Raw genomic sequence first — 14,834 nt, 5'->3', positions numbered from 1 at the left:
CTGCAATTCCTCCAACTGACATCTGTCCCAGTGCTGGTGACGCAGGCCAAATCCCCCTCTTGAGAGCAAAAGACCGGCTGAAGCTATTGACTCGATATATTTATCTCAAATCACTGCTGCTTCTACAAAATCTTTGGGAAGGTTGTCACTCCTCTCCTTTTTCTGAACTGAAATATTTGCACGTGATAATGCTCTGCAAGAGCACATCATCGTCATCAATTTAGTTAATAAGCTCTCAAAAGAATATAGATGCTTCCCAATAGAAAAACGTTCATGAGGAAGCAATGCAAAACTTTTTTTAAAGACACAGGACAGAAATATCAATCAAGGTTTTGTTTTTTCTATCATTATCCCTTTTTCATTTTTAGAAGTTAGAATAGAAACTCCAGAGTTTGGTTCATTCTCTGGTACGGCTCTGATGTTTAAAATCAAGGCGAGTTGTGACATGATGGACGTTTATAAAATGATGCATGGCATGGAGAAAGTGGGTGGAGAATGACCGCTCCCCGCTTAAAACGGGGGGCGCCCTTTGCGTGGACGCGCGCAGCCCCTAGATCTGGAGCGGCTCCATCAGCATAGGCTTGGCTTTGCCTTCCCTCAGGTGGGATACCTGGAGCTCTCCACCTACCTCAGTCAGTTGTCCAATCCCACCTGGGGGAAGCGTTGCCAAGGAGACCAGGCCAGGTAGGGGAGGGATTACCTGCCCACACAATAGAGGGAGGATCTTACCTGGGAATCCTCACTTGGCTCCAGAGCTTCTCCCACCCTACCCACCCTCAGTTAATGTCTTATTTTGCAGGTTAACTTTTCTTCACAGGTTTTGCAGGTTAACATTTCTTCACAGGTATGCGGGCACTGCTACGTTAAGGTCGCTGTTAAAGGGCCGGAAAGGAATTTCCCTGCATTGGCAGGTTTAGCCTTTCCCATAGCAAAACGTCACAACTTTGGCGGTATCAGGCCTTGGGCGGAATCCTTTAGTCCATCTTCCTCTTTGCGGCGGCAATACCAGGGTTCCCCATTAAAGGGGTTTCTGAAGGGAGGCTTTGACCGTACGCCGAAAGGTCGTCATTGCTCTCCCCTGCGGCGGCGGCGTAATGGGGGCGGCTATCTCTGCTTGAACATATGTTCTCCAGAGCCGGCCCATCCCCCCCACACACACACACGCTGGATAACCTTGATGCTCCCTAGGTCCCCGGCTGGGGACTGGGAAGGGAGAATGCCCAATGCCTGAGCCAACATCTACCCACATTTGAAATTTAATAAAGTTGTGGCCAATTTAATCCCATAGCATGTTGTCTTGAGTCGTTATTCCACATGACGGGGGGGAATGCTCGGGATCTGGGGACTCCGCCTGTCCACGCAAAGCTTTTTCTCCCTCTCTTCTAACACTAGAACTCATGCACAACCAATGAAGCTGAATGTTGGAAGATTCAGCACAGATAGGAGAAAGTGCCTGTTTAGACAGGAGCCCACAGGATGCAGTGATGGCCATCAACCTGAATAGCTTCAAAAGAGGATTAGGTAAATTTATGGAGGACATGACTACCAATGGCTACAAGCCATGATGGCTATGTTCCCGCTTCACTGTCAGAGGCAGTATGCCTTTGAATACCCATAACTTGGTTTTACTATGTTTTTATATGTACTGTAAGCCACCCAGAGTGGCTGGGGAAATCCAGCCAGATGGGTGGGGTATAAATAATAAAATTATTATTATTATTATTATTATTAAGCACAGTTCTGTTGCATTTGTGCCCTGTTTGCCGGCTTCCTATATGCATCTGCTTGACCAATGTGACTACCTATTTGGGCTTATAGAACCCACAGCAATACAGGAACAAGAGGAACAGCCATTTTAGATCTGGTCCTAACCAATGTCGATGACCTGGTTAATGGGGTAGAAGTGGAAGGATCATTAGGCGCAAGTGATCATGCTCTTCTGAAGTTTACTATACAACGGAAAGGAGCAGCCAAGCATACTAGGACTCAATTTCTTGACTTTAAGAAAGCCGACTTCATAAAACTTAGGGAAGTGCTGGGTGAGATCCCATGGACAGTAATACTAAAAGGAAAGGGAGTTCATGATGGCTGGGAGTTTGTTAAGAGGGAGATAGTAAAAGCACAACTTCAGGCAATACCAATGAGACGGAAACATGGAAGGTGCCTAAAGAAGCCAGGGTGGCTATCTAAAGAACTTTTAACTGAGTTAAGATTAAAAAAGGATGTGTACAAAAAATGGAAAAGGGGGGAAACCACCAAAGAGGAATTCAAACAAATAGCCAGCACGTGTAGACACAAAGTCAGAAAAGCTAAAGCACAGAATGAACTCAGGCTTGCTAGAGAGGTTAAAAGCAACAAAAAAGGCTTTTATGGGTATGTTCGTAGCAAAAGGAAGAACAAAGAAACAGTGGGGTCACTCAGAGGAGAAGATGGTGAAATGCAAACAGGGGACACAGAAAGGGCTGAACTCCTCAATGCCTTCTTTGCCTCAGTCTTCTCCGATAAAGAAAACAATGCCCGACCTGAAGAATTTGGAGCAAATGATTCAGTAGAGAAAACACAGCCCAGAATAACTAAGGAGATAGTACAAGAATACTTGGCTAGTTTAGATGTATTCAAGTCTCCAGGGCCAGATGAACTGCATCCAAGAGTATTAAAAGAACTGGCAGATGTGATCTCAGAACCACTGGCAATCATCTTTGAGAATTCCTGGAGAACAGGCGAAGTCCCAGCAGACTGGAGGAGGGCAAATGTTGTCCCTATTTTCAAAAAGGGGAAAAGAGAGGACCCAAATAATTACCGCCCAGTCAGTCTGACATCAATACCAGGGAAGATTCTGGAGCAGATCATCAAGCAAACAATCTGTGAGCACCTAGAAAGGAATGCTGTGATCACCAATAGTCAGCATGGATTTCTGAAAAATAAGTCATGTCAGACAAACCTGATCTCATTTTTTGACAGAATTACAAGCCTGGTAGATGAAGGGAACGCAGTGGATGTAGTCTACCTTGATTTCAGCAAGGCATTTGACAAGGTGCCCCATGATATTCTTGTAAAGAAGCTGGTAAAATGCGGTCTTGACTATGCTACCACTCAGTGGATTTGTAACTGGCTGACTGACTGGCCCCAAAGGGTGCTCATCAATGGTTCCTCTTCATCCTGGAGAAGAGTGACTAGTGGGGTGCCACAGGGTTCTGTCTTGGGCCCGGTCTTATTCAACATCTTTATCAACGACTTGGATGATGGACTCAAGGGCATCCTGATCAAATTTGCAGATGACACCAAACTGGGAGGGGTGGCTAACACCCCAGAGGACAGGATCACACTTCAAAACGACCTTGACAGATTAGAGAACTGGGCCAAAACAAACAAGATGAATTTTAACAGGGAGAAATGTAAAGTATTGCACTTGGGCAAAAAAAATGAGAGGCACAAATACAAGATGGGTGACACCTGGCTTGAGAGCAGTACATGTGAAAAGGATCTAGGAGTCTTGGTTGACCACAAACTTGACATGAGCCAACAGTGTGACGCGGCAGCTAAAAAAGCCAATGCAATTCTGGGCTGCATCAATAGGAGTATAGCATCTAGATCAAGGGAAGTTATAGTGCCACTGTATTCTGCTCTGGTCAGACCTCACCTGGAGTACTGTGTCCAGTTCTGGGCACCAAAGTTCAAGAAAGACACTGACAAACTGGAACGTGTCCAGAGGAGGGCAACCAAAATGGTCAAAGGCCTGGAAACGATGCCTTATGAGGAACGGCTAAGGGAGCTGGCATGTTTAGCCTGGAGAAGAGGAGGTTAAGGGGGGATATGATAGCCATGTTCAAATATATAAAAGGATGTCACATAGAGGAGGGAGAAAGGTTGTTTTCTGCTGCTCCAGAGAAGCGGACACGGAGCAATGGATCCAAACTACAAGAAAGAAGATTCCACCTAAACATTAGGAAGAACTTCCTGACAGTAAGAGCTGTTCGACAGTGGAATTTGCTGCCAAGGAGTGTGGTGGAGTCTCCTTCTTTGGAGGTCTTTAAGCAGAGGCTTGACAACCATATGTCAGGAGTGCTCTGATGGTGTTTCCTGCTTGGCAGGGGGTTGGACTCGATGGCCCTTGTGGTCTCTTCCAACTCTATGATTCTATGATTCTAGGAAGGATGTCATTGCTCTACAAAACCGGGTAGAGGAGTTGAGTGAGAACACACATTGAATCCTATCTCAAATGTGTGCAGAAGTTTTCCTTCTGGTGTTTCAGTATCTAATGGAGTTATCCCCTTACAAATGAACACATTTATAGACAGTACGCCAAAGTAGCAAGTGAAAACCAAGGTATTTATTTATTTATTCATTCATTCATTCATAGCATTGTTATCCTGCTCTTCAATCAGAAAAGGCTCCCAGAGCAGCTTACAAATGTCAGTGATAAGACAGTCTTGCCCTCAAGTTTACAATCTAAAACACATAACACAAAAGGGATTGGAAGTAGGGGACAAATCCAGGCACTGTTTCTTAATTACAGAGTTCTTGTAAACACCAGCTGGAATGGAAAGAGTTCAAGGAAAGGAGCAGCTCAATTTTGTTGGTCTTTCCACGGAATGGCTGGAAAGCCTTGCAATCCTATCTCTCTTTTCGTCTTGTAGCCTGATGCAGAGAACAACCAGTTCTACTGCACTGGGCGCCAAGCCTAGGAGGTGCCGCAGGGCATCACAACTATGACGTAGTGAACTGAGCAGAGTGATGCCAAATTTTGGGCTCACATAGGACACCACTGACATTTGAACGACCAAAGTCCATGCCTGCCTGGTGGAACTTGTTTAGACAAATAATCCTTTCGAACTGGTTCATATTGCTTTTCTATTCTGGTACCCAACCAGACTTAGCTGATGCTCCTGCTCTAATCAACTTAAATCTGCCACTGAGTGTGGCAATAACACTTTGCAGAATGCACCTGGGGGAGGGGGGACACCAGAGTCGGTGGAATGAACTGGCAAACAGTATGGTGACATTTTGAATGGCTCACCAAATCAGATTTGGTTCCTTCCATCACTCCACTAATTTTCTTCTTCATTATTTCATAGTACAGTGGTGAGAAACCATCAGGACCTCCTTCTTTCTCCCTTCCTGCACCTCAGTTAGGTTTGGAGAAAATCTGCTATTGGAGGCAATAAGATGCTTTTTCCCCAAACCTAAACACAGCACAGGGAGACATTTTTATAGGGGCTGCTGAGGGAAGAATTAGAGCTTTTTCAATGGTGGGTGAGAGACAGACAGACAGACAGACAGACAGAGTTACTTGTGCACCATCTACAACCATTCCTGGACAGGGCTAGTCTTGCCAGGGTGGCACATGAATTGGTAACCTCATGATTAGACTACAATGGTACCTCGGGTTAAGAACTTAATTCATTCTGGAGGTCAGTTCTTAACCTGAAACTGTTCTTAACCTGAGGTACCACTTTAGCTAATGGGGCCTGCCGCTGTCACCGCGCCACTGCCGTGCGATTTCTGTTCTCATCCTGAAGCAAAGTTCTTAACCCGAGGTACTATTTCTGAGTTAGTGGAATCTGTAACCTGAAGTGTCTGTAACCTGAAGTGTCTGTAACCCGAGGTACCACTGTACCCATGTGCCTGGTTCAGAAGCTGCAACTAGTTCAAAGTGCAGCTACCAAGGTACTGAGTCACATAGTTGTACACACATTACACCATGTCAGGAACGTTCCTTCCCAGAGTGACAGCGAGGGCTCCAAGGACCAAGGAGGGGTGGCAGGCAGAAAGAGACGGAGACTTGCTTTCTTCCCATGCGGAGAATGAGATGAGCCTCTCCCGTCCTGGAATGCATGTCGTAAATTCCCAAGACAGTGTAAGGCAGGGAGAGGGGCCACAGCTCTCAAACCTGTTCTCAGGGGAGGAGGGGCAGACTGGACAAGCTGCTCCTGAGTCTCCTTGTATTAGGAGGAGGAGTAGAGTCCAGGCTTGGTGTCAGGCCAACAGGAGGGGCAGCCAATGGAGGATATCCTGTTGGCAAAGAGCCCACCCTTCAGTGGGCTCAACTGACCCATCTAGTGAGGAAGATTGAGCTGTGTGCTTGGACTGAAACTACTGTGTAAATACCAATAAATCTTGGTATGAGAGGGAGATCATAAATCCTGACACACCAGAGCTGAAAAATCTGCACCAGCTGCGTTTTTACTACTACAAGCTCATCTACACACCCACTTGTCCCATGCCTAGAAAGCATGGGTCCAGGCAGTTTTTTTGCTTGCCCTGTGCTTTCGGGGCATGGGTCCAAGTGGTTTCGCCCCACTGGATTTCTATGTACCTTATTTAACTAAATTAATGACATAAATGATGCTAAAATTCACATTTTTGCTTTCTCACTTGAAGTCACTTTCCTGCTCCATAGTTTTCTCATGGCATTCTTCATCTCCGCATTTCGTAATGTGTAGATCAATGGGTTGAGCATCGGGGTGATCACGGTGTAAAACACAGCCACCGACTTGTCTTCTGCAAAGTCACTGGAAGGGCGTATGTACATAAAGGTGCATGGCCCAAAAAATAAAATGACCACCAAGATGTGGGAAGCGCAGGTAGACAGAGCCTTCTGACGCCCTTCGGAAGAGCGAGACCTCAAAGAAACCAAGATGACAATGTAGGAGATAACCAGGATGATGAAGCAGCCCAATGCAATCATCCCACTATTAGCCACCACAATGATGCCAATAATGTAGGTATCTGTGCAAGCCAGTTTCAATAAAGGGTGGACATCACAGAAATAGTGGTCAATTTCATTGGGTCCACAAAAGGTGACCTGAGTGACGGAAAGGGTCTGCACCAATGAATGCATGAGCCCCCCAACCCACGAGGCTGCTATCATCTGCCCACAAACCCGCTTGGTCATAATGGTGGTATAGTGGAGAGGTTTGCAGATTGCAATGTACCGGTCGTACGCCATCACTGTGAGGATGAAGATTTCTGTGCAGCCAAAGAAATGGACCCCAAAGAGCTGCGCTATGCAGCCAATGAAGGAAATTGTTTTCTTTTCTACAAGGAAGTCTATAATCATTTTGGGGGCCGTGACAGAGGAGTAGCAGATGTCTACAAAAGATAAGTAGCTGAGGAAAAAATACATGGGAGAATTCAAGCGGGAGCTGAAGATGATGGTGACTGTGATCAGAGAGTTTCCCAGCACAATGGCTAAATAGAAGAACAGAAAAACCACAAAACAAATTTTCTCCAGCTCCTCATTTTGGGTGAAGCTGAAAAAGATAAACTCTGTCACATTGTTTATGTTCTCAGCTGGAGATTTGAGTTCCATATCTAGATCACCTGCAGAAACAAGTAATGAAGATGCTCAGAAACTGGCATGTCATTTTCAGGATTCCCCCTGGTTTTATGACAATCAGATGGTGGAGGTAGCAGAGTGAAGTCAACCATAGCATATATATATCTCAATGCAAGTAAAAAGTGCTAGCATGCCAGGAAGGAAGCCTTGCCATGCAACTCCATATTAAAGGGATGGGGAATCTCTCACCCTCTGTTGGATTCCGACTCCCAACCAGCACTGGCATCCCTCAATGGCAATTGTACACAAATTAGTTAACTAGGGTTGTTGTTTTTAAAGGAAAGAGGATTTAAATCAGCAGCTCCTTAACAGTAACTGAACTCAGGAAGGTACCCTATATACTCAAGTATAAGCCGACCCGAATATAAGCCGAGGCACCTAATTTTACCACAAAAAACTGGGAAAACATATTGACTCGAGTATAAGCCGGTTCACCACACCACAAACCTGGTGGTGGTGGCAGCAGCGGTGGAAGAAGAACAAGCAGCCTGAAAGGGCTGCTTCCGTGCTGCTCATTCCTCCGCCACCATGCAGACAGCAGCAAAGGAGGAGGAGGAGGAAGGAGCGGCCCAAAAGGATCCTCACTCGAGTATAAGCCAAGGGGGATTTTTCAGCATAAAAAATGTGCTGAAAAAGTATGCTTATACTTGAGTATATACAGTATTTCAGCTTATTTTTCACTTTCTGAATAAGCAGCTGATTTAAATCCCCTTTTCTTCTCTCTTTTTAAAGTTACCCATTAACTAATGCATCCGTAATAGTCAATTCTGCTCTTCGTTTATTTGCAAATCATACAGTAAGAGCCAGGGCTGTCTTAAGCATATGTGGCGCTGGAATGCAAAGATCCGCCTGGCGCCCCCCCCCCCCAGGTTGCCCAGTCCCAGGCATGCAGGAGGGCAGAGCTGGCTGACCACCTCAGCATCTCACTGGCTTGGTCACTCCCGAATTCACAGCACAGAGCTGCCCGCAGCAGAAGAGCCCGAGGTGGCATTCTAACCAACGGGCAGGCTCTTCCCCGGACTTAACTCTCAGGCCCCGGACTCTCGGCCTGGCGCCCCTGAGAGCCCGGTGCCCGGTGCCCCGCACCCCTGGTGCCTATGGGTAAGACAGCCCTGGTTAGAGCAGAAATCCTCAAATGTACCTGGTGCCTTAAGTTTACAGTATTATTTACTAAAGTGAAATAAAGAGGCAATGGGAAAGAAATAAAGGACTTGTCCACACTGTAGCAAAATGTGGATTTGCACCTGCTTGTCTTGCCATTAATACAGGAGTGCCCACATGCCCATCCCAGTGGTGTCCTGGAACTTTCCTCCAACCCTTTAAATGGTCTTAGATGTTTTGGACTTTCCAAGAATAGAAAGACACTGTGTTTAGAGCAGGGCCAGATTTAGGTCTGATGAGGTCCTAAGCTACTGAAGGTAATGGGGCCCTTTATATGTCTAGCTGTCCTTTGTCAACAACAAATTGTCACTGTTTTTGTGTTGAAGATATGCTACATGGTAATTTATGGACCTAATAGGTATCTAAAGCCATTTGCTATCTGTAGGTTTTATTTTATTTGTTTTTATCTTATATTTTGTAAATATACATATATATATATATATATATATATATATATATATATATATATATAAATTCCATATAGATATTATAGATGGAAAAGACAAATTGCTGTCAAAAATATATGACCTATTACTGAATTGGTACACTAAAGATGAGGATGTAAAGGAAGCCATGATCAAATGGGCCATAGATTTTGGTTACAATATTGAATTGGAAGCGTGGCAGGAATTATGGAGTGAGAATTTAAAATTTACGGCGTGCACGGCACTACAAGAGAATTTATGGGAAATGATTTTTAGGTGGCATCTTACACCAGTAAAACTGGCAAAGATGTACAGAATGAAAAATAAGAAATGTTGGAAATGTGGAGAGGTAGATGGAGATCTCTACCACATGTGGTGGAAATGTCGAAAGGTGAAGGGCTTTTGGGATTTAATTTATAACGAGCTTAAAAAAATCTTTAAGTATACCTTTCAAAAAAAAAAACCGAAGCCTTTCTTTTGGGATTAGTGGGAAAGGAGGTTAAAAAGAAGGATAATAATTTATTTTTGTATGCCACAACGGCAGCAAGGATTATGTTGGCCCAGAATTGGAAGACAAATGTATTACCAACTATTTCGGACTGGCAGGTTAAATTGATAAATTATGCGGAACTGGCTAGATTATCAGGGAGAATACGAGATCAGGAAGATCAGAAGTTTTCTGAAAATTGGAGTAAATATTTGGTGTATATAAGAGATAATTGTAAATCTTTAAAGACACTGGCAGGGTTTGATTAACTTCAACAGGATATGGTTAATTAGATAAACGAATAAAATATGAGATGTAATGAAATTATAAGATACTTACCGAAGGGGGGGAAGGAAGTCTGAAGCTCGGCAGAGTTAAAGGTTTTATACAAGATTTATTTGTATAACAAATGTACATAAATGTATTCTGGTTGAAAATCAATAAAAATTTAATTTTTTTAAAAAAAGGAAATGTACATCCAGTTGTTTTTTCTTTAATTTTTTTTTGGGGGGGCCAAGAGAGTGGGGCCCTAAGCTATACCTTGTTTAGCTTATATGTAAATCCGGCACTGGTTTAGAGAGGGAAAGGTCTGAGACAACACTGATGTCTTGTGGATGCACCTACATTAATAGGAAGACAGGCAAGTGTAAATCCACATTATGCTCCAGGGTGGGCAAGCCTGAGGAGGTGATGGGGGAAGAGGAGACAGAACTGGGACAGAGCCAGAGCAAGGCATCCACCACCCAATGTCAGCACACATTACCTGGTCATTTTGGGCTTTCCACAGATTAAAAAACCTCTGCATTTAAAGGTAGGGAGGTCCAGGACAACAAATGAGAGGAAGAGGGCATCATGTGCACATACAAAAATTAATGAGGAAACAAACCAGACAAATAGACATTTTTCTCTAGTGTGAACAAGCCCCTAGAACGTGCTGATTTTAACCTGGGATTTTTTTGCTGTGCTTTTATGCAACTCGGTGGTACAGCTAGAAAGTTTTAGAAACTGAACTTAATAGGCTTCATGGAAGGGAGGGGATCCTTTCGCTAGTGACATTTATTACTTCACTTTCAAAGCACACAATTAACATTTTTCTTTCCTCTACCTCCACTATTGTTATTCCATGCTTGGCAGCTGCTTCTACATTCCTGATATATTAGAGAGAAAATAAAATGTTTGCCCATCTGAGAAGAGCAACAAAAAGATTCTGTGCACGTTTTGAAAACTCAGTTAAATCATAGTACCACCATGAGATTGTGCAATTAGGAATGAAGTGAAGTTTACTTACTGCTGCAAAACAAATAGGACTACTCCAAACTGGAACAAAACGTGGTCCCTATCCCAGAGGTCTTCATGACCTTCCCCACTTTAAAGCCTGGCTTTTTCTGATTCATACTTTCCAAGGATTCTAAAGCCCCACATTTAAAGAGGGAAATGTCCAGGACACCACTGAGATGGGGAGGACATCATGTGGGGCCCCTATATTAATGGGGAGCCAGGCCAGTGCAAGTCCACAATTTGCTCTGATGTGGACAAGCCAGTTTACTTGGAAATTAGCACTATTCTGAATAAAAATTGTAATATGCATGCCTAGCCAGCTGCACCCTGCTTGTAATTTAAAAAAATAAAAATGGGTGGACCACAGCATGCTATAGCAGGGACTGATGCCACTTGCCGCTGCTGCCATCATCTGCCACTATCTGAGTGGTCATTTGGGGACCCCTCTGGACTTCACCCTCAAGGTCAGGCATAGCTGCACTCCTGATGGTATTGTTGTATAGCCCTGTAAAGCTAATCTTATAGCATGTTCCCTTATATCATTAAGACCTGTCTGAATAAATAATAAATCTGTTGTGCATTTGGGAATCTAAGAGATGTTGGAAAGAGAAACTGGGCTGAACAGCCAGATTACCGAACAAAGAGTGCACACACACAGTCCCTTTTTCTCCCTTTGAATGTCTTAAAATAACAGTTAAGCACTTTTAAGTATCATTGAGTACAATGGGGTTGATTATGAACTTGTCCACACATACACATACACATACACATACACATACACATACACATATATATAGAAGGCATCCCTTCTGCAACAGTATACCTTGCTTGTATTTGCAGCTGTTGATAGCCTTGTGTGGTTCTTTCAAGGTTGCCTTTGGAGTTTCTCACTATCTTGACATAATGAGTTGAAAGCAAAAAGCATCTAGACTAGGGATATGAAGCCTGATGCAGAGCCATTCACTTTTATGGCACTGGATGGTAAATGGGCAAAAGAAAACAATAATCCTGAAATGTAGAATTCTCTTCTTCATTCAGAAGAGTAGCTCATAGTAAGGAGGACTCTTCTAAACTGAATTCCTTCCCAATTAATAAATTAGCTATTCTGTACCAAAGGGAGGGTGACTGAGCATCTTCAATGATGACATTTTTATATGCAGTCATGGAAAAGCATAATGGTTTCTCAACTTCCCTCTTTTGGGGGTGGGAGGGGTTGTGTGGAGATGTTCCTTAGCCTTCATGTGGCACTATATCAAATCTACCCACTTTGAATCTCTGGGGAGGTGGAGTGATCGGGCAGAGTGATGCAACTATCCAATTTGCAGAGTATGACGTGAAACATGTCTGATGCTAACAAGATAGCCTAAACCTGGATAATAAGATCCCAGGGGCCACAAGAAGTGCAAGAGGGACACCAGCCAAAGAAGGACTAAACTTTGTGCATCACTTTTCAAAAGTATTTGTAGCAGCAGTCTTTGATGCTCTCTTTAACTCCTGGTGCCCAGCCTTGAATGTGCTTGTGCAAAGTTATTCTATCAGAGTACTTCCCGAAGCCAGACCACAAAAAAATTTCATGTGGTGTAGATTCTATGTACCTAACAGTTGTAAGTCAACTCCATGCCATCCAACATTTCTCTGATGAAAATAGGAATGTCAATAATAATATTAACAACGATCTTATTATTTATACCTTGCACATCTGACTGGGTTGCCCCAGCCACTCTAAGTGGCTTCCAACATCTATTTTTTTAAAAAAAACTAAACATTAAAAAGCTTCCCTATACAGGGCTGCCTTCAGATGTCTTCTAAAAGTTGTATACAGTGGTACCTCAGGTTAAGTACTTAATTCGTTCCGGAGGTCCATTCTTAACCTGAAACTGTTCTTAACCTGAGGTAGCATTTTAGCTAATGTGGCCTCTTGCTGCCGCCGCACTGCCGGAGAACAATTTCTGTTCTCATCCTGAAGCAAAGTTCTTAACCTGAAGCACTATTTCTGGGTTAGCGAAGTCTGTAACCTGAAGCGTATGTAACCTGAATGGTATGTAAGCTGAGGTACCACTGTAATTACTTATGTCCTTGGCTCAGGGGTCACCTAACATACCCGCCAACATTTCTCTGATAAAAATAGGGACATCCTAAGGAAAAGCGAGACATTCCAGGATCAAATCAGAAACCAGGACAGCTTCTATAAACCCAGGACTGTCCCTGGAAAACTTAGTAAGAAGAGAAACTGGGGAGATAATGGAGATCTAAGTAGCTATGAGAGCAGAATAGACAAGGTGGCAGGAGAGCTGAGATTCATTTTTTGATTTGAAATGAACAAATATTTGGCTTTAATACCAGAAAAGGAGGTGAGGTTTCTCAGGTCCTGCAGTTGTCTTCAATAACACCTTGTTCGTGGCATCAGCTTTTGCCAAAGGATCAAAGGGGTATAGTTTCCTCTCTTGATTCTAAGCAATCAGCCATTGCTATAAGCAAAGCCTAAATTCTTCAGTCAAGGACTAGGAATCTGAAGTTACAACAACCAGGTAAACCTGAAGCTATAAGTGCCCACTCCAGTTTCTTGCCCCAAAACCGAAAAATGGAAATGGAAAGGTGTTAGCCAACGTTTGTCAGCTAACATAGACCCTCCAAGTGTCTCTATTTCCCAGGGATGTCCCTGATTTAGAGAAGCCATCCTGCTTTCTGATTTGATCCGGGAATGCCCCACTTTTCCTTAGGATGTACCTGTTTTCATTTGAGAAATGTTGGAGGGTATGAAGTTATCTGACCCATCTGAAGGCAATCCTGTATAAGGAATTTGTTTAATGTTTGATGTTTTATCATGTTTTTATATATGCTGGAAGCTGCCCAGAGTGGCTGGGGCAACCCAGGAAGATGTGTAGGGTATAATAGTAAAATTACCCTTATGGAATGGGACATCCCTATTGAAGAAATGTTGCAGGGTATGCTAAGAGCAATCCCCCCCCCCACTTTTCCGAATGTAATGTCTTGCGTTGCATTCAGTGTTGGTTTGGTACAGCAATAAGAATGCTGAGAAATGGGAGACTCAGGTACAAACTCTTGCCAAGGCTGCAGTCCTAACCCCTCTTTTACTTAGGTTGTGTCCAAATTCTTATTTATTCTGTATCCAGTGTTGGTTTGGGAAACAAACTTTCAACTCTCCGCCCTGGCTTTTGTCTTTCTCACTCTCTGTGAGATGCAAATAGTTTTGATTCTTCTCATACAGAACTTGATCTAAATCTAACACATCAACATGCTTCTTATATTCAGTTACATTATCAAAATGTTTTGAAATCCACCTTGTTTTCACATTGTTAATAAGCAAGATGCCAGTTAACGCTAGCATAGCAAAAAGAAATTATGAACTCAACTTCCAGTTAAGGTAAGGACACCAAACCAATCCACCACATCTTCCTGTTTCTGCACGATGAAATTCTTCCTTTTCTTTTTAAATTGGGAGGAGGCATGAATGAATCATCAGCTTGCTTTCCAAGAACACATTCTAGTTTTAAATTCAAATTCACACCAGGTTTCAAAATAGACAGTTCCATTTCAGATCAAGTCCATTTTCAAGACATTTCACACACAAGATTGTGGAAAATTTTTAGAATCCAAAGGAATATATTGATCACCAGTTTTCCGAGCATTTTCTCTGAGGGTTTTTTTTGGGGGGGGGTTAAGACATGAGCAAGTCTTTTTAAATTCCCTATTCTGACAGCTCAATAAAATGAAGATCTCTTGTATATTTTATTAAAATGTATGTGCATTGATTGTTGGGTTGTTCTTGTATTTATTTTTAGTATGTATTTTGTGATTAGTGCTCGCTTCGACAGCACATATACTAAAATGTATTTTGTGATTTCATGGTGTGATTTTATGGTGTGAACCGCCTGAGACCTGTGGGTATAGGGCGCTATGCAAATTTTAATAACAGTAATAATAATACCCGGGCAGGTGCAAGCTGCGGTCCTGCAAGACTGGTGAAATAATTGACACAGGACATAGATGTTGGGTGAAATCAAGCCAAATCTTTATTGACTACAGTGGAAAGCAGGCTTGGCATGGAAATAGGGCAAGGATCATTTCTTCATTCCAGTCACCCCCTGCTGATGGAATAGCACTCCATCGGGGTTGGGGAAAC

General features: G+C 43.2%; 2 protein-coding genes across 2 annotated transcripts in view; one reads left to right on the top strand and one right to left on the bottom strand.

Annotated features, from left to right (window-relative positions):
* Positions 1–14,834, top strand: part of MAX (MYC associated factor X) — a 703,696-nt gene that overhangs the window by 34,445 nt on the left and 654,417 nt on the right. The gene's annotated exons all lie outside the window — the stretch shown is intronic.
* Positions 6,356–7,312, bottom strand: LOC310683857 (olfactory receptor 4S2-like; the record flags this gene model as incomplete). The annotated part of the gene is made up of 1 exon (XM_083454298.1): positions 6,356–7,312. The coding sequence occupies one exon, from the start codon at positions 7,310–7,312 to the stop codon at positions 6,356–6,358; it is 957 nt and encodes a 318-aa protein (XP_083310424.1).

This window comes from Podarcis tiliguerta (genome assembly GCF_965153285.1).
Source record: "Podarcis tiliguerta genome assembly, chromosome: 1".
NCBI classification, from domain to species: domain Eukaryota; kingdom Metazoa; phylum Chordata; class Lepidosauria; order Squamata; family Lacertidae; genus Podarcis; species Podarcis tiliguerta.
The sequence above is the reverse complement of the archived record's forward strand: the minus strand, read 5'-3'. Positions and strand labels throughout refer to the sequence as shown.